Below are 25,269 nucleotides of genomic sequence, written 5' to 3'. Positions count from 1 at the left end.
GGTCATCCTCCGCTTCGCTGGTGTTAATATAGATTCAAGGCGAGATTAAGCTGCCGCTGCCGTCAGTCGTGCGCCGGCCGCTGCGCACATCGTATCAAAACAACGCAACGCATATGCAGCAGTGAAACAAAGCAGCAACATGGACTATTGGATCTGGTCGCTGCTGGTTGTCACGCTGACCTACGCTATTACTAGCATCTACAGACAGCTAAGTTACTTCTCTAGATGGGGAATACCTCATCCACGAGAGATGCCTATAGTTGGTGCTATTTACGCCCTGTTCTTTCCACGTCGTCATATCAATGATTTTATCAAATACATCTACGACTTTAATCCCGATGCCAAGTACGTCGGAGCTCACATCTTCACGAAGCCGACGATCTTCATTCGAGACCTGGACCTGGTGAAGACTGTGCTGGTGAAACACTTTGATCACTTTGCCGATAGGAAGACGTTCGTCGACGAGAAGGCTGATCCTCTGTTTGGGCGGAATTTGAATTTTCTAAACGGCGATCGGTGGAAGGAGATCAGGACTATCCTCAGCCCAGCGTTTACTTCCAGCAAGATGAAGACGATGTACGTGCTCATGTCGAAGTGTGCGGAGAACTTCACCGACGAGTTTCTGAAGAAGTACGGAGACGCCGAAGCTGTGGACATGAAGGGCGCGATCGGGAAGTACACCAACGATACCATAGCCAGCTGTGCTTTTGGCATCGAGGTCGACAGTATGAAGGACCCCAACAACGAGTTCTACCTCCAGGCTAAAGAGATTAATTTCAAGGTATGAGCTGATCGAAGCATTTTCCGGAAGAACCAATATAATAACGATAGGATTGTGTAACCTACAGGGTGTAACACTACTGAAGATTCAACTCGAGATGATCTTCCCGACTCTAACTCGTAAATTTGGCATGAGGATAGTCTCCAAGAAGGTCACCGACTTCTTCGTCAACGCCATTGCCACTACGATGAGTGTCCGAGAGGAGCAAGGTATCTTCAGACCTGACATGTTACAACTGATGATGGAAGCTCGGTCCAAAATGGACAAGGAGGCAGCGGAGCGATTTGACCTGCTCGAGATGACGGCTCAGGCGTTTCTTTTTTTCCTGGCGGGCTTCGATGCCAGTAGCAACCAGTTCTGCATAATAGCCCACGAGCTCGCCGCGAACCCGGACATCCAGTCCCGGCTCCAAGCTGAGGTCGACGACCTAATGCAAAAATGCGACAACAAGCCGACCTACGATGCTCTCAACCACATGCCATACATGGACGCCGTGATTAGCGAGAGCTTGAGACGACACCCGATAGCTTTTCTCAATCGACTCTGTTCCAAGGAGTTCGAACTACCACCAGCGGTTCCAGATTCGAAACCTTATACAATGAAACCTGGAGACGGCCTGATGATACCCGTAGCAGGCATCCACATGGACCCAAACCTATACCCCAATCCAGAGCGGTTTGATCCCGACAGGTTCATCGACAAGAAAATTGCGATAAGCGACGTGACCAACCTAGGTTTCGGACTCGGGCCCAGAATGTGCATCGGCAATCGGTTCGCGATCTTATCCATGAAGTCCCTCCTGGTTCAACTTCTTTCCAGGTGCAACCTGGTACCTTGCAGTAAGACCTGCATACCTCTGGAGTACTGCAAGAACATCTTCGCTCCAACTCCGAAAAATGGATTCTGGCTGAGAATCGAACCCAGAACGGAGAGTCGCTGATGTAAAACTAGCAATAAAACTTATTCATACCTAGCCATCTGGTATTCCATTACATCTCCCGAAATAATCCAAGTGGGCAATCGAGCAGAGTGCTCTGCGGTACACATGCATAATGAAGCCGACACTGCAGTGGTCTAATTTGCTGGTTAGAGGATTCTTACGAGGGAGACAGGTAGTATAAGTAGTGGAGCCTCGGGTCTCTCTCTCTCTCTCTCTCTCTCTCTCTCTCTCTCTCTCTCTCTCTCTCTCTCTCTTTCTCGCACACGTCTTCTCGCTGCGGTAACTATGTCGCGCCGCGGCAGTTTGCGCAGCAGACTAAATTACGGAGGAGACTACTGCGTTCCCTTTTTTTTTCCTCCTGACTTCTCTTTGTTTATTCGTCTGTGATGAAACGCCGGCGTGTGAAAAGTTTCCCTTAAGCGGCGATTCGCATGCAACTCCCGGACCTGTTCGCTTGTTTATCGATGATTCGTCAAAGTTTTGCGTAAAGCCGCTGCATAAATCCATTGTACGCAGTAAACTCGCGGCGCGGCAAGTGCAGCAACTCTCGCGTACCCAACATTGAAACGCAGAGCGCGTAGAGTCCTATCTCTCGTCGGAGCGGCAACAGCGACAGCGCAAAACATTCCATTTATCCGCGCACGCGATAAAAAAGCCTCGAGAGAGAGAGAGAGAGAGAGAGGAAAGTAGGATGATGCGGCGACATTTTTCCCCGCGAAGCAGCGGCGACGGCTTCTCGCCATAATGAGAGACTCCTCGGAATTATTGCACTTTACGCGGTTGAATGTTGAACTTCTCTCTCTCTCTCTCTCTCTCTCTCTCTCTCTCTCTCTCTCTCTCTCTCTCACCCTTTCTTTTACGATCGATTCTTCCTGCGAGAATACAACAACGCCGACGCGAGTGCAGTGCAAACACACCTGCGACATTAGACGAGAGCCAATACGGCTCTTGATTGATGAAACGCATGAATAACGTTTATAAATCGCTTTCTTTTCGCTCGCGAGCGTATAATCTCCTTCTTTGTTTTTTCTCTCTCGCTCCGACGAGAAAGTCTCTCGGAATTCCGTTCCATTGATACATCACGCGTGAACCTGCCGCATGCGCTATCATTCCCGTATTACGAAAGCCTCGGTGGATAAGGAGAGAGAATTCACGCAGCCGCGATGATTATTCTCCATTCAGTTCTCTCTGACGTCCATCAGCTCGAGCGTCGGGTAATAATCATCAGCGCTCTCATCTCCCTCAAGGTTCCGCGCTGCAGCTTCTTCTCTCTCGCGCGCGCGCGCGCGACTATGCACAGGCAGTAGGGGGAATCCCATACATTGAGTAGAGCTCGCCAGGTGACGCCCGTGACGATAACGCAGTGGCGGAATTTTTCTATTGGCACTCGAAAATAAAAAAAGAGGAGGAAGCGCCAAAAAGGCGCAGAGTCATCGGCGGAACTCTGCGGCATACGCTCACGTGTAATTATCCTACGGCGTATCCTCTACCGTGTCCGTTCGAACAATAATATACCATGTGTGCATCGTCCGAGAGCGAACAGACGGCACGTCGGGTCCCCCTCTATCTGCGCATGTATATATGCAGGTTCACGCGGAAAGCCGCATCCAGAAAACGAAGGTGCGCGCCGCCGCGGCGATACCCCCCTCCCTCCCGCTCTCTCCCATGAAGCCGCGAGCAGGAGAGAAAGCATAGTCAGTCTGGCCTAAGGTTCCGAACCGCGAACAACGTTTTCGCGCTTCCGTCGTGTATACCCACTGCATTTCCCTCACGTGTGTGTGTACTGCACGAACGAGCTGCATACACGTTTCCGGTACGTCGTCGAGTGACTTGTGTAACGAAGGAAGAAATTGATTATTATCGTCGTTGGTGTGGAGTGTTCAAGTGACGGAATCGCGCGGAGAGGCGGCTGTAAAGGAAAGAGAGTAAAGAGGATATATGGAACCACCCTATGGATAGCAACATGTCCACCGCGGCCTACGTGCACCGGTAGGTGTCTTATCGTTGTTACTATCGCGGACAGAACAAAAAACACACCGGGTTTATACGAACACAGTTTGATCGATACACTCGCACACATTCGGCCCCCCGAATTTTTTCCGACGACGGAGGGGTTGTCATAGCAGTTGTAGCAGCGTTGGCATTAAGGGAGGGGGGGGTCGAGACCCCCTCGTCGCCTATCGCCATTTTCCAATGCTCTCTCCTCCACGTTGTATATCGCGAAAGTCATCAGCCCCACTAACCAACATATTAAAGAGTCAGGCCCTGCTCCATGCGCTACACTAGTGTCTTTCAGCTACGGAGACAAAGGCGAGAGTCGGGAGGGTGGAAAAAGTCGGCTCTTTGGAAAATCGCGTTTTGAGTAATTCATGTGCGTGTCGGAGCGTTCGTTGACACTGTGTGTGCGAGAGCCGGCTGTGCAGGGTCAGTGTGACTACGCCGTTGCAGCTCGCAGCTATATAGGTACAGAGAGAGAGAGAGAGAGAAAGAGAGAACTGACGACGACGGCGGCCGGCTACTCCCTCATGCCCCGGCGCCGATCGATACGCGCGCACGCCCGCGCCAGCAGCCGCTATAGCACATGTATACACCCATATACACCGCGTATGGATGGAAAATATCTCCTCGTCGTCTTGCATTTTCATAATCATCGAATATCACGCGTGCGAGAGCTCGCCGAGCACATCCGCAGCTGGGCGCCTTTGTTTTTCGGAAAATAAAGGGAAACGCGGCGTCGTCGTCCGCGCGCGAAAAAAACACACAGAGCGAGCAGGAGAAGAAGAAGCTGCTGCAGCGAAGGTGCAGCCAAGCAGATCCGAGCGAGAGTCGTATGCGCTGCGGCGTAGAGAAGTAGCCGGCCCGGTTTTTCCTTGAACCTGGCGTGCCGGCAGCCATTGACCGCTCGCTCGCGCGCGCTATACCATCGGCTCCCTACTCTCCGGCGTGTTATTACACGTATACACACACACACACACACACCTGTATATCTATACGGCTCTCTCGCTCTGTCTACAGGGTACAACTATCGGTCGCGTTTTCCTTTCGACGAGGACGATTTTTTTCCGACACAATGGACGCTTCCGTCAACCGGGAGTATTTGCACGATAATACCAAGCGGTCGCAGACGCGGAACGAACAGAGAGAGAGAGAGAGAGAGAGAGAGAGAGAGAGAGAGAGAGAGTGAGAGAGATAAGGCGATCGGCGATGATACCCCCGGTTTCGGGATGGCGTGTACGTGTGGCGCAATGCTGTAATGCGAATATCGATTCGCGGAAAAGTTGCCAGAGCGCAGCGGAGAGAGATACTCCCCTGTATTTTCGTCTTGGCAGAGGAGAGTAATCATCGACGACGAGTTTTATCTATATAGGAATTTCGACTTCCGCGCGTCACGTCGCGGTGATTCAGAGCGGATACATCCGCGCGGATAAAATACGCATGTTTTCACATCAGAGAGAGGATAAAGGAAGGACTCACGCGCTGTGTTTTTCAAAACGGATTAGTCAGGTGCGCGCTGCTCGTATCTACACCTCCTCTATTAAATCATCACGTCAGCAACGGCTGCATCGTTAAAAATCTCTCCGCGAGAAGAAAGCTCTTCGCGCGAACAGACACACATATAGACGATCCCCCTTACGTAGATCCGGGCGCGCGCGGGTGCTTCACCCAGTTTCTTCCCCAGAGAGAGAGAAAGAGAGAGAGAGAGAGAGAGAGAGAGAGAAGCTGCCGCTGCCGTGTGTATTGTTCTCTCTCGACGAGGGCGCCGCCGAGTCGAGTGTCGACGAGCCGGGCAAACTCGGCTTCTAGGGTCTAGGCTACAGCCTACGCATGCGCGAGCTTGACTCTTTTAAAGCTGCCGTATAGCTGCTTTTTTCTCCGAACCGCCGTGTTTTCGAAAATGTCGCGGAGGACAACGCCTCCTCCCTGATGCACACAATGCTACGTATACATCGCTGTGTATAAAGTCTCCCGCATACGCATTGTTCGGTATTAGCATCGCTGTCCTGTGTGCTTCCAGGAAGTAGCCGACTACCGCTTGGAATAATTCAGCATAAATATACGCGGAAGGAAAATCTCTGGTCTGCAGTGTATACGTAATAAAGCTCGCGACCGCAGCTAGCCTAGCGCGAATATTTTGCTCGAAACGACGACACTTATCATCGAATTTCGCAACTGCAGCGGTATCATGTTTCTCTCTCTCTCTCTCTCTCTCTCTCTCTCTCTCTCTCTCTCTCTCTCTCCGGTTTTTAAGCGCGGTTCGGCAATATCGACTGGAAAACCATAATATTCTATAGATACCTGGAAGGAAGGAGGGTCGAGGCGCGCAAAACGCATTGTGCGGAGATTGGCTTTTCCTCGGCTGGCCCCTTCTCGCGATAATGACTTTTTTTAATTGTGAGGGTAATAATGTCGCGTCTCCCGTAGTCACACGTAATAAACGCACGTTTCTCATTACGCGCACTATAACCCTCCCTCGGGAGAGTACAGCGTAAATATATAATATCGATTCCATTCAAATGCGCGTTTCGCAAGCAAAGTTTCTTCACGTCCGTTGCGCAGCTTCGCAGCGTTTTCCGACGATCTCTGCTGCGGCGAGAGATAATAATTCATCATCGAAACTACGCAGCGAGGCTCGTAAAAATCTGCAGGCTCGTAAATTCGTCGGCGGCTTCATCTCCCTCTCTCTCTCTCTCTCTCTCTCTCTCTCTCTCTCTCTCTCTCTCTCTCTCTCTCTCTCTCTCTCTCTCTCTCTCTCTCTCTCTCTGTGTATACCGATCGGCCGGAAACCTCTTCAGCTTCTTCTTCTAGCTACTATGAGCTGGTATTCGATTTATTTTTTGCCGCCGCTGAGATTTTCGTCGTCGTCGAGAGCACATCACTCTCTCTCTCTCTCTCTCTCTCTCTCTCTCTCTCTCTCTCTCCTGGCGATAAGTGGGCCAAACGCCTCTTGGCCCGGATTCTCCTCTGCGCTATCGAGAGCCGCGCGATGTTTAATGCATGACGCGCGCACTCGATGTGATGAACCGTCATTACATACGCGCAGCATCGCAGGGCCCATCAAGGGCCGACCGCCGCGTGTGTACTTTCTCTTTTTCCTAGAAGCAGCTCCGCGGCGGGACGCAGGTATAATGCTCGTACGAGAGTCCGATTCGACAATTGAATTTTTACACACATACTCGCGGACCCCGAAGACAATAGCCGCCCCGAAAATAAGAGGTGCATAGAGAAGGGAAAGGATAAACTTGCAAAAACGGCCGGTCGCCGCAATAGCCTCGCGGAGGCAGGTAATGGCGCGGCTAATTGTCCCGTGAGAGAGGGCCTATTCTTTTCGAGAGCGCGAGCGACAAAGTGTAGTGCATGTGCGCGCGCGAGCAGCGCTAAACTCTTGCGAGAGAGTTTACGACTCTCCGCGTGCAGTGGTTATTCTTTCGACTCGCTCGCGCGAGTGGAGTATATACCGATCACTATATGCGCTCTGTACTTTCTAGCCGATTTCGGTGCATACCGATCTCTCTCTCTCTCTCTCTCTCTCTCTCTCTCTCTCCCTATGCCTCTGTAACATTGAGATCGGGATATCCCCCGTCTCTCTCTCGAGGCAAAGGTTGCGCACTTGTTCGGTAGACGCGCAGCGCAGAAAGTGAAAACAATAATAATCGGGAACGCAGCGCGCGTGTAGTCATAGAAGAGCCTTTGTGTGCAGCCTCAAAGGTCGTAAACCGATTTCGCCAGCGTCAGTCATTAAAAATCCAATCCTTCTCGATTTTTTTCTTCCCCCTCGGCATTACACATTTTTCTCTCCCGACGCACGTACACATCAGCTGAAGCATATAACGGAGATCGCGTACGTGCGAGCATTTGCCTATATACATACGTACGGCGCGATTGGTCGAAAATGAGAGAGAGAGAGAGAGACTCTCGCGGAGAGAAAAAGACACGTACAAGGCGCGAAAGAGGCGCACGTGTGTTGTCTGCGATAATGGGAACGGACAGATCGCTCTCCGTGTTGTGCGCGTTGTGTTTTCTACTGCTGCAACGGGGTATAGAGCACCGGGGCGGCGATAATTAACGGACTCTGTGCAGGTGCATAGGCCGCGGGAAACGAGATCCAGTTCGCGATTTCTCATTACGGGAGTAATTACAATGGAGTCATAACGCACAATACGACGACACACGGGAGTTTCTCTGTGTGTGTTATTCCGCTGTCAAAAGCCTTCGCTGCTTGTTATACATTCGGGAAAGTTCGCCTATGTACTCGTCTAAGGATATCGGATATTACTATGCGGGATGATTGACGGGCCCGGGAAAAATCCGGATAACTGTCCTCTCGGCTCTTGTTGAAACTGGCCTTGAAACCGGATCGCGAAAAGTATATTTCAACTTCGACTCGCGATATATCCAGTGACGGAGAGATCGGTATCGGTGTATACCGGTACACACAGTTATACGCACTTTTCCGCGCGCGGCGGAAAAATCGGATGGATTGACTGACTGACTGCAAAGCGCAGGAGATCGAGTCGGGTCGAAAACGTGCATATGGATTAACCGTTAATACACTTCCGCGATCGATGCGCATCTCTCAGTGTGTGCAGGGTGAAAGTTCGTCGTCACGCGCTTCCGTGAATTATATAGGAGCGAGATGATAAAGGAAGCCGTCGATTTTGATTTATCGCTTATTGCAAAACTTGCGAGTATAAATGGAAACGCAGAGACGAAAACATAGCTCTTTTCTCGCGTAATAATGCGTGGACGTTTCGAAAGACACCCTACACACGCGCGCGCGCATGAAACAACGCCTTATTAGAGGATTAAAACATCAAATAAAGCGCGAAGAGAGAGAAAGAGCGCTGCATGAGTTTCGAAATGGATTTTCTCGCGTCCGTGCGAACCCCGGCAACAGCAACGTAATATCCCGACTCCTTTTTTCCGCTCTGCCTCTCGAAAGTGTCGTCAATAATGCATCACACGCGCCTCTGTGTTGTACATATTGTGTTATAGCAGCCGCAAAAGTACACAAAAGTACACACGCACAGGATACACTCGGATCCCACATCCGCGCGACCGACATTGAATCCTTCTGATAAGAGTAGGGAGCAACAGCCTCGTTATATACCTGTATACGTCATTCGCACCTCTTAAAATTTCAAAGCGAAGCGTTACCATAGAAACTTCTCTATATAGTGTATACGTTGTATAGAGAAGAGTAAATTTGAAATACACACAGGGTCCTCCCCTCGCGGCGACGTGCAGCAGCGGCGAAATCGATAAAGACCAGTTCCCTCTCTCTCTCTCTCTCTCTCTCTCTCTCTGACTCACCTCACATCCTTTTGCAGACCTTCGCAGCGAGAAATTTTAGTTTTAGCAAAGGCATATAATAGAGAACGAGAGAAGTTTCTCAGAGGGGCACAAGTGCAGCGCGGAATGTTGCAAGTCATACATAGATATATGTATATACGTACATTTGGCCGATGAGACGCGCGCGATCGTCCTTCGTTGCGTCACTCCTCGCGCGCGCGCGAGAGAGAGAGAGAGAGAGAGAGAGAGAGAGAGAAAGAGAGAGAGAGAGAGAGAGAGAGATTGTGTGTATTTGGTCTGCGCCGAAAAGAGAGACGTTGTGCAAACGCCTTAATTTCCTGTGTTTACATATACCTGCTGCGATGCGCACGTACACTTCGAGATATATTTTTTAGAGACGTCCCGTTTTGGCTGGTGATTATATGCGCGTGAAATAAGAGAGTGAGAGAAAGGGGCTATCGGTTTTGAGGACGGCCGCATTCCTACGCGCGCGCAGAGTTTTCACCGTAAATTAGAATAATTGCTCTTTCTCCCTCTGCACAGCCGCGCGTATAGGTATAGCACTTGAGTCGAACGATAATTTTCTCCGAATACACGTTTCCACAGCTGAATTTACACTCGCAAAAACGTTACGTAAGTCACCCACTAACACACGCGAATCTATCAACCCATCGCCTCGGGTATACGTGTACACAAAATAAATACGCACCCCGGGATCGACATGCATAATAATAATAATGATAATCGTTGAGACGTCGCTCGTTGCGAAATGCAAAACTAATTAATCCCAGAAAGTTCAAAGGCAGCACAGATCGCCTCGGGATTTTAGCGAAATTAATGACGAAAGCCATACGTGTGTGCGTGAGAAAAGAGTCACGTCTAGTCGTCTCTTGCGCAATCGTTCCCCTCCGACTGCGAAAATTTTTCGTCATTTTCCTGCTCGTTGAACAAACCGAGGCGTGACTCTTATGACTCGCGCATGACGCTTACTTTTTTCCGTCGACGGAAAACGTCTCTCGAATTCGTCCCTCTCTGCGGTATCAATAAACTATCCTGCACTTTCTCACAGGTTGTATATAAAAGCCTCTCTGGGGGTAGGTGTACACACACACACACACACACACACAAGTCATAACTTCTTCTTCCTCGCCGAAGTATACACGGCTCCGTAAAAATCTGGACACAGGAGAGTCGAAGGGCCGGCTTAATCTTCAGCGGCTCATCTCTCCCGAGCAAACGCCCCCAACTGGTAATTACACCGGACGAGCGAGAGCCGACTCACGTCTTCGATTTCCTTCCGACGCGCCGATTTTTTCCCTGACCTTTTCCCATGAATTCAACACACACGTGATGTACGGCTCGATGAAGAAGCGCGAAAATCGACGAGAGAGATACCTGCGCAGTATATACATATAGTGGGAGGGAAAAACAGGTGAAAGGGGAACCCGGGCGGGGATTTCACACTGAACTTATACGAGAGAAGAGAGCGAAAGATCGAGTGTTATGTGTAGGTATATGCATCGGAGAGAAGAGAGAGATCGTTACGCAATGCGCAGCGGAGAACTCTTTCTCTCTCTCTCTCTCGATTCGGATAATGCTTTATGTTAATTGCGCCGCTTTGTTTGTTTTACACGCTGTACCAGCTTATGCAAATGCGTTATATACGAGTTCGCGGTGGTTATGCTTCCTTTTTTACTCGTTCATACGAGGGGGCGAGGTTTTCGGCGCGTTTTCCTCGCAGCGACAGATATTCGCTCTCGTGGGAATCGGTTGCGAATCGGTATACACCTGTGTGGGTAAATTCAATTATTGTATCCTCTTAAAAATTCTAACGTGGAGTATAATTCAAAATTCCTCCGGGAGTACACTCGCTGTCGTGAAAATAGTCTTGTCTTATAACAATTTCCAAATTCTACCGCTGCGGTGTGGTGCACGAGCTGGAGATCATAACCAGTCGCTCTCTACTCTACTCTCGTGTGTTGTAACGTTCTCTCAGCTGCAATTATAATCCAGGGGAACTCGTTTTACGCGCTCGCGCGCGTACATAATGCGCTCTAAACGAGCTCGTAATTTCGACCGCGACGAATTTCGGACTCTGGCTATCATTAGATCTCGATTTTCCAATTTTTTCGCCTGTTCGCGGCGGAGATAAGAGCAAAGGATATTATATTTTCATTGCGTGCGTATCGCTGTGCCCTATATCAATAATTCATACGCAGAAATGCAGGCCGAGAACGATTTGAAATTTATATATCGTGTATAAATAATGCAGTTGTCCCCTTAGACAACACCACAATGTGTGACGGCGCAATATATAACCCAAAAATTAAAACGCAAGCTAGCCTCGCTCACTCTCGAAAATATATCGTCCAGAGACAGCGAGAAACGACTGGTTTTTTACGCCCATCCGCATCTATCCGCACTGCAGCAACTTTTTTCTCCTCTCAGCCAACGACAAGCGAGCGAATGTAGGTTCGATTTCTCTCGTTCTCTGAAAATCCTCGACTCTCTATTTCCATTTGTTCGGCATCTCTCGAGCGAGAGCAGGTGTGGCCCGCCGGCTTCTCTTTTTCTTTATTGCGTGCGAGAGCTCGTAATTTATAAGTGCGTTTCGGCTTGGAATTAGGACTGCCGTTGAATTATGGGACTATGTGCTGGGCTGAACATCGATATGCGCGTATGGGCGCATAGAAAAAGCGCGAAAGTACAGTGGCGCAAGAGCGATTTTGCGGTTATATACAAGTTCTAATAGCAGACTGTGCACGCATATAAATTGGATGAAGAAAGAGTGAAAGAGAGAGCATCATCCGTGAAAATACAAGGGAGAAAAGCGTGAAAATTATATACACCGATGATGCGACTCGACTCGAGGAGTTATAAACGAGGCGAATTACCGGCGGTGACTGCGCGGATCTCATCGTCTCCTCTCATTCATATATCCGAGAGTCGAGAGGAGAGGATAACATCGTCCACTTTTAACGACTCCGTTTACGATCGATCTCTCGGAGAGGATACTCTCACGTCCCGCTTGTATGAATGAACCGCAGACTCGGTGCCAAAATCGCGAGCATAATAACGATTTCGTCGCTACTGCAAAACAAACTATATAGTTCAACGGCCGCTTTTCTCGCTATGAACTCTCGCGTATATGGGAGAAAAAGAAGCCAGTCTTTAATTACGCAGCTCTTCTTCTGTCTATCTCACTCTGTGTGTACTTTTTGCACACGACGACGCAAAAGGACGCGCGAGTGAGAGCCGACGCAGTGCTGTGTGCGTATAACGCGATTTCTAATGGAGCGCGTCTCGCTCGTCGTGCGAGTTTCCTCGTTCGACTTGCGTGCAAAGAAGCGGCGCAGCCGGAAACGCGAAAATGGAGTCTCTTACCGTACACTCGACGATTTTCCCAAAAACAGAGCCTGTATGGAATATTCGTTCACGGTATGCTAAACCTGCTTCGTTCAGGTATAATAAGGCATATAAGAGTTAAGAGCGATAAACAGCAGGCGGTTCCGTTCGAATCGGCGCCGGCTCTCCGTTCGGCCGAGAAAACGCACGGCGGCTCCGTCGTCTTCGTCGTCGTTGTGTTATAGCTCGAGGGGAGCGAGTCACTGACCCGCTGACACACATTGCGTTGGCGCGCCAACACGCGCTCGGGCATCTCTCTCTCTCTTCTCTGATATTCCACGAGTATACATGTGTATGGAGGATGCTGCATCGGCCTTGAGGTCGTCGCCACCGCCGCCGCTGCGCACCTGGAGAGGACGACTTTTGACCGGAGCCGCTGCTGCTTCAGCACACTTTTAGCAATAGAACAGGTCCATTAACGTTAACTCTCGTGAATTTTTTCGCCGAAAAAGCGCACAGCCGATGCAATATTGTATACCTTCCGGCTTCTTCTCTTTCTTTCTCTCGACGAGAGACTGTAATTTGCTCGAGAGTATCTCGGGGTACCATCGACGCCACACACGTGTGTTATAAAAGCGATGCGTTTAAGTTTCTTTCCTGCGCATAAAGTGCTCGGCAATTAACCCATAAAAATAAAACGACGTCGCTCGGAATCGAGATCGGACCACGACGGCAGGTATGTGCATAGCAGCGCACAATGCGTCGTAAAGCGCGCTAATGAAATCGCGTCGCGCTTTATGCAGACTTTATTGTGTGCATCAACGTTATGTGTGTATTACATATCTGCCCGAATTAGCCTCGTATAACAGGGCTCTTAATCTTTGAAACTGGCGGCCTGTCGTCTCTTTTACGTAAAAACAAACGTCGGCTGCAGTATTTTAGTACACCTATACGATCACGTTACAACGGAAAGAGATGAAAGACGTACACGGTTCATTGTGTTGGGCGCCAAACGAAATCGGCAGATAATCGGTCCTCGATTTCTAATCGGCGTCACGCTCGACTCCGCGTCGTTGTTTCTTTCCTTTTTACGCGTCGACGTCGACGTCTCTCTCCCCCCGTAGTGACCCGCGCCGTAGATATATACCGATCTTACACACACTGAAACCTTGTCTACCTATACATACCACATCCGATTTTCCGCGAAAAGTGAAACCGCCCCCACGCGTCGATCAAATTTCTCCCGATCTCTATACATAACGATCTGGAGTAAAAGTAAGCGCGTAGACATCCGCACCTCCTGCGCTTATTAACTTTATCGCTCTTGCCCCTTTTTCACTCTCTCTCGAGCAAGAAATGCGCGATCGGCAAAAATAAAGACGTATAATGACCCCCCGGCACCAGCGTATACACATACCGATCTCTGCTGCTTTCGTTTCTGCAGAGAGAGAGAACGTTTTCACGGTCCTCGCTTTTCTGGAGACGATGTTTTACGAGCTGGAGGATAACAATGCACACGCGGAAGGAGTCGGGGTGATAACTCATCGATCGATCGATCGGTGTCGAGAAAAACTTGCGTAATTTTTATTAGCGTCCGCACCACAGGCGCATTGTAAACACGCGATCGCCGAGAGAGGTTACACACTGTATATTGTTTGTTATTGCGAGATCGACGCCGCGCGTTTATTTCTCTCAGCGAGAGAGAGAGAGGGGGGGGGAGAGAGAGAGATATTAACGAGCGCCGAAAAACGTTGTGTTGTGCAAAACGCGCGTAAAGCACTTTACGCTAATTTCCCGATTTCCACGTTACGCACCTCTCTCGCGCGGTGTACAACGTACTATAATACCCGCGCACACACTTCCTCGTTCCCGCAGTTTCCCCGCGCGACACAATGTGTATCCTATACGCTTCGCGCAACGACGTAATGCGTAAAGTTTATGTACGCGCGCCCGGCTGTCTCGATTTTACGAGAGAGAAAGGAAAGGTGGTAGTCGGTCATTTTGCGCCTCGGATTTAGCCGAAAGGGAAAACATCGGCGCGAGATGCGTTGAGATGCGATTTCTGCTGTGCATCGAAAGTGCCTATTTACGCGAGGATAATTTTACCGGTCCATTAAGCCAGAGTATATGGAATGTGTACGTATATGGTAGAAGAAAAAAAACGGCCTGTTAGCCAAACTCCCCGTAATTTTTCTCGTTAGCTATATCCTCTAATCTCGATCGTTATGTGCGGAGCCGTATACAATGTACTTATTATCCGTAATGTACCCCGGCGCACAAAAAGAGCCTCGAACGAGTTTTCCACTCGATGATCTGCGCTTGCAAAGCCAATAAAAAGGACGTGTATCCTATAGGTAAATTGATTGCCACTAGCTGCAGCATACTATACAGTTTATTAATTAGTAATCAAGCACTTCCTCTTTTTTCTGCATCGCAGCCGGTCATTCTTCCCGAATAACTTTCCGCTAGCCGCGTGTCTATAACACAAAGCTATCCCGTGTCCCCCAGCGGATTGATTCACCGGCACTTCCGCTGCCGCAGCCGCCGTTGTTGTATCCCGAAACCGGGTCATAACGTTACGCCTCTCGAAATTCACTTTCGCGCTTCGGACGATGCAGCATCGCTCTCCGGCAGCTGACTGACCCTGATGTATAGGCGCGCGACGAAAATTTTGAATTTCTGGTATACCTATATGTATATTTTCCAAATTCCACTATATTACAATGAAGCATGTATGCGATGAAATTGAATGATTGGAATAGCGTATGGTATATGGTATGTGGTATATAGTAGCCGCGGGATAAGGTCGAATACTTAAATCTCTCTCCGTTCGGAGCCGCGTATATGTGCACGCGGTATATCGGCCGCAAGAAATCGTGACGGCAAAAATATTCGACAAGAGGCGCGCCCGCCGCGTTTCTAGACCGCCTCTCGCGCTCTATATCCACGTACTGATACACGTGAGCCGTTAAAACGGAATCGCGCTTTTATCGGCGTATACAGTCTCCCTCTCTCTCTCTCTCTCTCTCTCTACGCGCTTTTCTCCGGATTCTCCGAGATAAACGGTTATAACATTTATAGAGCCGACGATAAAAGAGTCTCCGCATATCCTCCCTCGCAACGGCAGCACATTTTGTAATTCGACTTGCGTAAACGCGGCGAGTGTTATACACATCGTGTAACGTAACGGAGAGTCTCTCTCGCGAGTCGCGTTTCGAATAATGCATGCGTACAGGTGTCGAGAGCGAGCGATAACGGCTCTGCTCGCGACTACTTCGTGGGGAGAATCCGAAAGATCGATGCGTAACTTTCGAAAGAATTTTTTTTTTTTTCGCAAACGGGAATCGCTACATACGTGTGTCCGTGTTATCGCTGTTGTTATACATATATATAGGTACGAGTATACACCTGACGCAAACGCGCTGTATATGCTATACTTCCTCGAAAGCGTAATCAGATAGCGGAGTATACAGGTAATTAGACGATTAGCGCACGCGAAATTCGAGCGATGAGGAAGCGAAAATGTCGCCGACACGATATAGCTGTGTATATACGTAATTAAAGCCCTCGTCGTCGTCTCTCTATATCAATTATACGTTCATATATACATTATACGCTGCTTGGCTCTTCTTTTTTGCGCTACAAGATGCTCGTAACAACGAGAGGATTAGCTTTGGAATAGCTCGTAAGCGGCTGACTGTGTGTATACACGTGGATAGGATACATCTCTCGGGGATATAGACGGATCGAATCGAAGGCTGCAGCCGCGTAACGGTACAGTAGCCTCGCGCTATCTCTCTCTCTCTCTCGCTGCTCCTCGGAATCTCTCCTACTTCTGTATACATATACGTGTGTATAGGTATAGCTATATATATAGGTATGTAAGTAGTCGTTTCTGCGGCATCGGCAGCAGAAATGCAATCCTTTGTCTCGGCTCTCTTTTCGGACGTCTTTACGGCCGTAAATAATTTGAAGCGAGAGCGTCGCGGAGGAATTCGCGCCCTCTCGGTTGTATGTATGCATATTAGTGGGTGGATATGCGGATACGAGATGGAAGGCAAATGAGCGATTGTTTATGCGTCGCTTTTTGCCCCTCTGACACCTCTCCGCGCCCTGGGAAAATAAGGGCTTTGATTTACTGTTGAGTGATACTCGCGAGGGTATATGTTTTACACACTGTATGTGCGGCTTACGTGAACAGTAGGCTTCATATTCGTACCTTCGATAACCAACCCACGTCGATTAAATCTATAAAAAAATTGAAGAAAAAATAATGTTCCTTTTAGCTACGAAAGCACGCATACAAGGAAATCTGGGTTACCATCCTATATACTCGCGCCTGAAATCCCAGACTCATCGTAAACGCGCACCGCGCACCTACGTATACGCGCGTATAAGCATAGTCGTCAGCGTTTACGACTCCGCGAGCTCAGCGCGCGAGATATAAATTACCCGCCCGTAAAGCAGGTTGAACTCTCCAATAACTCGTCTCCGCGACCTTGCGCGCGGCACTGCACACACGTGCGCTGCTAACTTTTACCCGGCGCAGAGAAAAAAAAAAGAAGCGTAAAACGAGTCAATTTCGCGGCTCCTATAAATCAAACTTACCTTCCTCTCTTGTTGCGCGAGCGTAACGCCGTGTGTGCATATTACACATGGTATAACAATGCACGTATAGTGGAGCGCGCGATTTCGTAACGCAGCGCGCATCTCGAGCTCCGCGAGTGTTTTTCTTCGCTCGTTCTCTCTCTCTCTCTCTCTCTCTCTCTCTCTCTCTCTCTCTCTCTCTCTCTCTCTCTCTCGGTGCACCGTTAACGCGCTATTTTCTAATGACCGACGTGTTCCTCTCGCCGAGGCAAGTAGAGCCAGTGCCATTTTCTCTCTCTCTCTCGCGACGTGTTTGGTATGATTATCGCGTAGACTCTATCTTTCTTGAGCTTCTCGGAGAGGAGCTGTTTGTGAGAAGTGGTTGTAGCTGTGCGGTTTTCTTTTTCTATTTTCTAGGATTCGGAGGATTTTTTTCTCGTGTGCCTGTAGAGGTACTTTTCCAGGGTGGAAAAAGTAGTCTTTCTCCGCACTGCGTCGGAGTGCTCTCTCGTGGCATTTATGTATGCTTAGACGGACTTTCGCTGTGGAACGGAAATTATCGGGGAAAAATAAGCGATGATAAATAAAGGACGATGGGAGAGAAATTTGCAGTTTTCTGTGAAAATCGGAGTGTGTAATTTCATGTGTAATTACGCAGTTTATGCATTGCGGCCGATATTAGCGCTTATAAATTCGTAAAAGTGCGAGATCGCGAGATATAAGGATTATTTTTTTCAATGTGTTAGAGCAGGGTATTCTTATTGGTCATCGTGTCATTTTAATACACCCACTTTCGCTTCTCGCAATAAGCCTCGAGGTCATGTTTCCAGGGAAACATTGCATCCAAAAACTCATATTTTACAAACACACATCACAGAGTATTTGTAGCATAACAGAATTAATCCAAACCTTCACTCTCCAACTCCTCACGCACAGGGCTGGCGGGGGCGGCTCAACGTCAGGGACGATGTCCTCGAGTCCTGCCAACGGCAACACAGCCACGACTGGTGGTGGCGGCGGCGGCCGCATGGCCGTGATCGGCGTCACCCGCAACGTCAAGCTTCGCCGACGAGGCGCCGCAGGCTTTGGCTTCTCGCTCAGAGGCGGCCGGGAATACGGAGCCGGATTTTACGTGAGCGACGTCGTGCCCGGCGGCGAGGCGCACCGCAATGGACTCAGGGTGAGTGCTCTCTTTGCTTTGTTCGAGCTTTTTGCCCCCCCTCTCGCGGCGCGGCGGTTTTATGATTGAGAGGAGGCTGTTTGTTTCGAGGAAGATTTATTATACATTTTTCGCTCTCTACTATAGGTCGGTGATCAAATCCTCCGCGTGAACGGCTACCCGGTCGAGGACGCCGTGCACCAGGAGGTGGCTCTCCTGGCGAAGAACCAGCAGGTGCTGGTCCTCAAGATCCGCAGCGTTGGAATGATACCAGTCAAAGAGTCAGTATAGACACACACATAGCTCGAAGTTCCATTTCACAGACCTAAAATAATAAACGCTTCTGCTCTCCCGAACGCAGCAATCCGAACGACCCAGTGACGTGGCACATGGTGCAGCAGCAGCAGCAGCAACTCCAGTACGGCGACGCCGTCAGCAACGAGATCAGGATCCGAGTCCTCGTCGGCGAGAAGGGCAGGCTCGGCTGCGGCGTCTGCAAGGGACTCGTACCCGGCCTCACCGTTCAGGTATATTATCACGCGCTCCTATCGTTTCACCTCGTACCGACTTTTATTTTTAAACTTTTAATTGGCCGCGATAAGTCGCCTCGCCTTGTCACCTACGCTCAGTCCAAAGTTGAGAACCTCGCTAGAGTATTAGAGCAAACTAATCAGAACTTCTCCGCACCAAACCAGGGCACGAGAGAAGGAGGTCCAGCGCGAGCTGCGGGTCTGAAAGCCGGGGACATAATCCTCTGGTGCAACGGACAGAGCCTGACGGATCTGCCCTTCGAGCGAGCGATCGAGGTGATGCGCAACTCGGCCATCCTCGACCTGATCGTGAACCGACCCATCGTCAGCAGCGGCAGCAGCAGTAGCGGCAGCAGCGGCAGCAACAACCACGTCTACGACTGTCCGGAACAGCTGTGGATGCGCGGCTCCAGCGGCTACGACAGCGAAAGCTCCAGCCTCGTCGGACCCAGTCCTACGCCTCCGCCGCCCCCGCCTATGCAGATGCAGATGTCGGCCTCCCCCCAGCACAGGCAGATCATGATGTCCCAGTGCAATCGTAACGGGCGGTGAGATTTGAAGAACAGCTTTAATTTGGTTAATGTGGTTGACACCGCTCTGTAAATTCGCTGAGCTCGTATACGAAAACGCGATACTCTGCAACATTGCACTCGATACACCGAAAGTGAAAGCTGAATGTCGCGGTGCTCGCATAGAACCAGCGCAGTTATTACTCCTTTGATTGACACTCGATTTTCCTTATCTATCCATCTCTCTCTCTCTCTCCGCCGCTGCAATATCGCACGTAATGACTTTAAAAAACACACACTCCGCGCAGTCCTTTTGTACAATACACACAGAAGACATTAGTCGTCTCGCGCACGCGTAGATCACCTCGGGCTCTCTGAGAGGCGCAGAGCCGAGAAAGTTCGTTATTAAAAAATAAAAGCGTAAGAGAAAAGATGAGGGATTACCGCGACGCGCGCATCATCTTCATTTCGTTCGTTACATAAACGCTCCGCGATGCTGCCGGCCTTTCATTATCGCGCCTAATAGAGCCGTCATCCGTCTCTCGCGCGAAGCTCAATCTTCTGTCTGGTGTGAGAACGAGAAAAGCTGATTAATGCATCGCGATAGATTGAAAAAGAGTCGCTTTTCGACTAGACTATTAATTTCAAGGGCGACAATAACACAGCGCATCGTCCTTCTCGGTGAAAGTGTATCCTCTGGAAACGACAGTAATATCACACACGCGAGCTCTTGTTTTCTCCAAAACGCCCGAGATCTCGTTCTCTCGCCGGCAATTAAATCGCTGCTCGCTATTTTTTTTTTAGAAAGCATCGCTTTCTTAGACCCGAAATCGTTGCGCAAAAGGATGGGCTCTCCGGGAGACGCTCGCCCGAGATTTATTAGATTACGCAAGAGCGAGATTTTTACCCGTTTGTTTTGGTCTCTTATTTTTTCCAGAAACTGCTGTCCGGCCAGCGGCTCGGGTCCATCGGATTGGGGCCACATGGAACAGGTTCGTTGCGCAACCACGCATTGTTATGCACTTTCCATTGTGCATATACACTCGCGTTTCCTTTCAAAATACATACGTGTATAAGTAAATCAAAAAATGACTTCCATCACAGTCGCAGGAGTGGACGCGCAAAGCCAACAACACGACGATCATCCGGATAAACCAGCAGCCGAGCCAGACCTACGGAGGACCACCGCAGCACCAGCAGCACGTGAGACGAGGCTCGGGCTCGATGCCGAGAGCGCCGCTGATGATGCGAAGCCTCTACGACGACGCGAGCGAGCTGGACGAGGAGCCTCTGTACGACCCCGTCGCGCCGAAGGACTACGAGTGTCACGACTTCGACGCGAATCCGAGGGACGAGATCGATCGCAGAGCCGAGTACAGGCGGGAACACGGCATTCGAGAGTACGAGCCGACTACCGTCGACGATATCTTCATCAAGGTGCGCCGAGCGATCGGTTTTAATTAGAGAGAACGCGTAGAGGGAATTTTATTTCATTACGATGATCGATCGCACGCAGGACGGCCAAGCGGACACCGGCAGCGCGATGGGCTCGCAGAGACAGCTGGACAAGAAAACGGTCACCACGGTCGAGGTTCATCAGCCCTGTCCGCCGGCGCCTCCGTCCATGCCTCCGGCTATGCCCTACAAGTGGCCAGCGGGTAATTATTATATTCCCTCTAACATAATGATCGTCTCGGTTTCTTTTTCTCGCGACTCTCACGCTTTCTATACACTGTACTACTCTTATCCTATAATACACCGCGCGGGCTAATATCCCGGAGAAACGTCGCAATTACGAGATCTCACGCACCGTGTCATTTACCCATCATACGCACTAATTCAATTTATACCACTTATGAATACGTCTCTCTCTCTAGAAACGAAGCCGATGAACGCGATGGGCATGCAGATGGGCAGCACGATGTCGATGGGCTCGACGGGTTCGACGGAGACCGAGTCCAGCCTCGAGTCCTCTTGCGGCGGCAAGGATTGCGGAGCCTCGACCTCGTCCTCGCTGTCGACCTCGTCGTCCTGTGAACAGAACCATCCGGCTCAGGCCTTCGCCAGCTCCATCGCTGCCGCAGCGGCGACCAAGCTGCCGACACCCGAGCCTCCGAGAGTCGCCACCGTGCAGACGAGCATCAAGGCACCCAGTGGCCCACCCACGGGTACCGGAGGAGCCAAACCCGTGCCACCACCGCCACCGCCGCCGCCGATCGATCTGGGAACCGCTATCACCAAGGAGCTGGAGAGACGGGCCAAACAGGTGAGCTTGTTCGGTCTTTTTTATTTAATCGATGAAAGGGAAGATACTCATCCGCTTTTTTGTCCATGCACAGAGGAGCATGAATAACGCAACGACGGCAGAAACCTCGGGGGATAAACAGCAGGCGGATGCCCGGAAGCCTGCGGTTCCGCAGAACCAGGAGCAGAAAGTAACGCACGACAAGGTCGGTGAACTTGCGTTTGTATTATTCTACGGGCTTGAAAATAACAGCGGAACCGTTATGCACACGAAGCATTGTTCGCTTATACTCTCGCTGCGAATATTCTAAAATTCTTTTTTGTCGCAGCTCATGGAGGAGTTCAAACGCGCCCATCAGAGGATGTTCAGCAACGCACAGCAGCGCAACCAGGACAATCCGGAACAGGTAAAGTTTTGTCGGGGGAGGATCTTCATCTGCACTCATGGACGCATCTACTTTCATGAAATCGAAATCATCATCTGAAAAATTTTCTTACAAATCAGCTACAACCCGATTGTTTCTTATACTTTCGAGTATTTTTATTTGACAAACGTTATTACTTTCATACGCCTTTGTTTACTCTTTTAATTGACTTTTATGATTTATCATGGACTATAGTTCAACGAACGCGAGCTCGTTCCTGTGTATCTCATTTTTCAGCCACACCAAATCGTCGCGTCTTGTATTATTCAGGCCTATAGCTTCCTAGACACGTACGCACAATAAAACTAGTTGCTTTATCGAGCCGTGTAATCAGCCGCGGACGCGATCTTGATCGGAGCGATTTTTTTCCCGGCTGCTGCGATCGAGTCATCAATCTTTCCGACTACTTGTTTGTTCAGTGTACGCGACGTTCATTATTATCTCCCACAGGAACGTATAAATTTTGAATTACGCATAAAGTAAAAGTTATTTCTGATGATTTTCCTCTTTACGCGTCTATTTTCCTCTATTATACCATACAAGTCTTTTTATACTAAACGGTATTTGGGTAACCCACTCATCATCATCATCATCATCATGACTTTCAAATCTTGTTGCACCTATATGCGGCTTATTACGCGATTAATCAAACGGCGGCTCAAACGAATTCGAAAGTATCGCGATACAAAAATGAATTACCTGCTGCCGCAGCACTCGCTTTTTTCTCCACTGTCTCTCCATACCTTCACATTCTTTCTCCGCTTTCATCGACTTTCATTCAGTCGTTCTCTGCACTCAATTCTATCTCACTTGAGAGCCCGAAAAATCAAGGAATTCCCGACGGATTTTACAGAACGAGGAAAAACGCGCGAAACCCGTGACAGCCACTAGTCTCAAACCGGCCGTCAGCACGCCTAACCTCCTCACTAGGACGAACAACCTGAAAAACGTCAGCAAGACCAATAACGACGACCGAGTCGAGATGCAGAGCATCGAGTCGTTCAAGATCGACCCCGATGTGCCGCCGAAACCTCCTTCCACCTATTTCACCTCCATCAATAATAAAAACGTCACGACAATGACGCTGAAACCGAAACCTAAACCTAAACCCAACGTGACCATAACCTCGGCAGCGGGCCCGGGAAAGTCGGTGAGCAAGGTTGCCATAAGGATCGGCACGTATAACGAGATCGACTCGAAGCAGCCCTCGAGGCTTGGTTTTCTCAGTCAGGAGGCGACGCCGACTGTCAATGGTAAAACCGGCGTCGCCTCGAGACTTCACAACGAGCTCGCCGCTACGCTGCAGAGGTCGAACCTAAGAAAAAAGACTGAGGGGGTGAGTTATGTTCTGTTGATTTTTTATTTTCCTGGGTGAATTTCTCTCTCCGGTCTCGTTCTTTTTAGTTTTAGATTTAGTTTTAGTTATTTTTGTTTGTTTGAAGTTTGGTTTTTTGATTTTGTGTGCGGTGACAAGTAGGATTTGTAAGAAAATGTCGATTGGCATTTGGTTGAGGTAGCTTTAGACAAACTGTAGTTTGCAATACATAGGTACAGCTGACAGGTAAGGTTTTCTGCACTGGGACACACGGCATTGGACTGATACTGAAATCACTGTACGGGCTCTAATAATACTATAATAAAACGAAATTTGTTCATAGGAAAACGAGATCCCGAACGCGATCACCGAAGAGAGCATCAACATCCTGCAGGAGAACGGCATCGACAACCTGGCCACTTCGCTCAACAACAAGGTCACCATCCGAGTGAACACTGAGCCGAGCAGTCGATAAATGAAACAATCATATTAAAATAAAGCTGTAGATTCTATAACGACTATATAGAAGATTTATCAGACAAAAGAAATAAAAGCAAGGCAGACTCGATTGTTACAGTATTGACATGAATATTCTATAAGAGTAAAGTATAAATAGCGAAACTTATACACACCGTGTAATATAACTTCACAATTACAACATGATGAATTGAAAATTGAAAAGATTGCAAAAAGTTAATCTGTAGAAAGTATGGGTGCGGTGACAGAGAGTTTACGGGTCAGTGTGTTTCCCGAGCGAGACACACTTTTCTGTGCATGTGTGTACTTATTGTAAACGCTCCGCCGTATATACTTATAGGGTCTAGATAACGAAACAAAAAAAACGCGCGAGAGTCGTACTCCGACTGCCGACTGAGCAACGTATTGTATTGTATAACCGATCGATTATATTATGCGTTGAGGGAATAAGAGCTTTATACACTAGACACTGCCAATTCGAAGACAAAAAAAAATTTGTATTATCCTTGTTGTTTTTTTTATAAAAACGTGGCTTGTAGTATTTTTCTGAGAAGCGGAGAATTGCAACGTACAACGAATATGTATTGCGTGTACACTATTAATCGGAAGCTTTTTAAAATAATGGACGAAAAAGAGCTTATAATATGTATGCGCGTGTGAATATTTTACTCAGTTGGCGAGCAGAGACTACTCGACTTGTCGCTATTATCTCAAGATAATGCAAAGTCAAAAGAGACACGCTGGGGGGTGGCATAAGCTAAAAAATAATGTAAGCATATAACAATCGCGTGTAAGGTTGATTTCTCGGTTTCGTAAAACGCGTCGATTTTTTATAGACTTCTTTTTATAGAACAGTTTTCGACGACTCGTTGTAAAATCTATATACTTATAAAAGTGCTTCCTTGAACGAAGAAAAAACTGTTAAAATTTCCGAGGAAATAGTAGATGAATGAGCAAAGTAAAAAACGAGTGAAAGTATAACTGTAGTAGTTCTTGCGTTTGATACGAGGTGTTGTACATTTTTTCTTTTGATACTATATATTGCGCGAATAGGCTCTCCGTTCAGTGGGGCATTTTTCCTCCGTGGGATATGTATTAAGCAAAGGCTCTTTTTATACATTAACATACACACAATACCCAATTATCCATTGTATTATATCATATACTTTATACATACGCGTCCCCCTTTTATATATTATTTATTAAAGATAAAAAAATGAGAAAAATATACGTATCTTCGACTTTTTATATTATAAACATCATACGTATAGGGAAAAATAATATTATAATTATCAATCGATATTACCAACGGATAAAATGCTTGTATACGCGCATCGGAGCGACGAGCGGCTGCGAAAAATAAAGCAGTCGCAACAAGTAATAATAATAACAAAGCGCGAGCGTCGTCGCTTCACTTTTCGCGCGTATATTCAAAAATTTTATGTAAATGTAGAATTTGTATAATCGCAAATAACGGATTTATTGAAGCACACTCTCACACCCACACTATATTGTAAGTAAAGTAAAAATACTCTGTAAACCGAGGGGCTGCTCCTCTCTACGGCGTGTTGCAGACGGATAAATAAAACCATTAAGCACAAAATCATACATATAGCTTTGATTGTATTTCTTTATGTTATACCTCGAGAGCCCCATCGAGTTGCTAT

General features: G+C 48.6%; 2 protein-coding genes across 3 annotated transcripts; both read left to right on the top strand.

Annotated features, from left to right (window-relative positions):
- The first annotated feature begins 64 nt into the window (after window positions 1–64).
- Window positions 65–1,754, top strand: CYP9AH6 (cytochrome P450 9AH6). Its single transcript, NM_001172542.1, has 2 exons — window positions 65–781; window positions 849–1,754. Exons 1-2 carry the CDS (start codon window positions 140–142, stop codon window positions 1,719–1,721), a joined length of 1,515 nt encoding a protein of 504 aa, NP_001166013.1. The 5' UTR covers window positions 65–139; the 3' UTR covers window positions 1,722–1,754.
- Window positions 1,755–3,334: 1,580 nt separating this feature from the next.
- Window positions 3,335–25,210, top strand: LOC100121477 (lysine-specific demethylase 6B). 2 transcript variants are annotated; one of them, XM_001605040.6, is made up of 13 exons: window positions 3,335–3,710; window positions 17,880–18,123; window positions 18,250–18,383; window positions 18,464–18,629; window positions 18,798–19,180; window positions 20,079–20,133; window positions 20,246–20,578; window positions 20,658–20,799; window positions 21,019–21,407; window positions 21,481–21,591; window positions 21,715–21,792; window positions 22,664–23,146; window positions 23,469–25,210. In XM_001605040.6, the coding sequence occupies exons 1-13, from the start codon at window positions 3,673–3,675 to the stop codon at window positions 23,598–23,600; spliced, it is 2,688 nt and encodes an 895-aa protein (XP_001605090.2). In that variant the 5' UTR covers window positions 3,335–3,672; the 3' UTR covers window positions 23,601–25,210. The 2 variants fall into 2 exon arrangements, with proteins under 2 accessions (XP_001605090.2, XP_031778145.1); XM_031922285.2 differs by lacking the exon at window positions 22,664–23,146.
- The last annotated feature ends 59 nt before the right edge of the window (window positions 25,211–25,269 follow it).

Source organism: Nasonia vitripennis, chromosome 1 (assembly GCF_009193385.2).
Source record: "Nasonia vitripennis strain AsymCx chromosome 1, Nvit_psr_1.1, whole genome shotgun sequence".
Lineage (NCBI taxonomy): Eukaryota > Metazoa > Arthropoda > Insecta > Hymenoptera > Pteromalidae > Nasonia > Nasonia vitripennis.
Note: the sequence above shows the minus strand (reverse complement) of the source record. Positions and strands in the feature narration are given on the sequence as shown.

Coding starts and splice junctions, on each gene's coding strand:
- CYP9AH6 (NM_001172542.1), top strand. CDS start 140: ATGGACTATTGGATCTGGTCGCTGCTGGTTGTCACGCTGACCTACGCT. Junction 782..848: donor CTAAAGAGATTAATTTCAAG/GTATGAGCTGAT, acceptor TGTAACCTACAG/GGTGTAACACTACTGAAGAT.
- LOC100121477 (XM_001605040.6), top strand. CDS start 3,673: ATGGATAGCAACATGTCCACCGCGGCCTACGTGCACCG. Junction 3,711..17,879: donor ACCGCGGCCTACGTGCACCG/GTAGGTGTCTTA, acceptor CCTCACGCACAG/GGCTGGCGGGGGCGGCTCAA. Junction 23,147..23,468: donor TAAGAAAAAAGACTGAGGGG/GTGAGTTATGTT, acceptor ATTTGTTCATAG/GAAAACGAGATCCCGAACGC.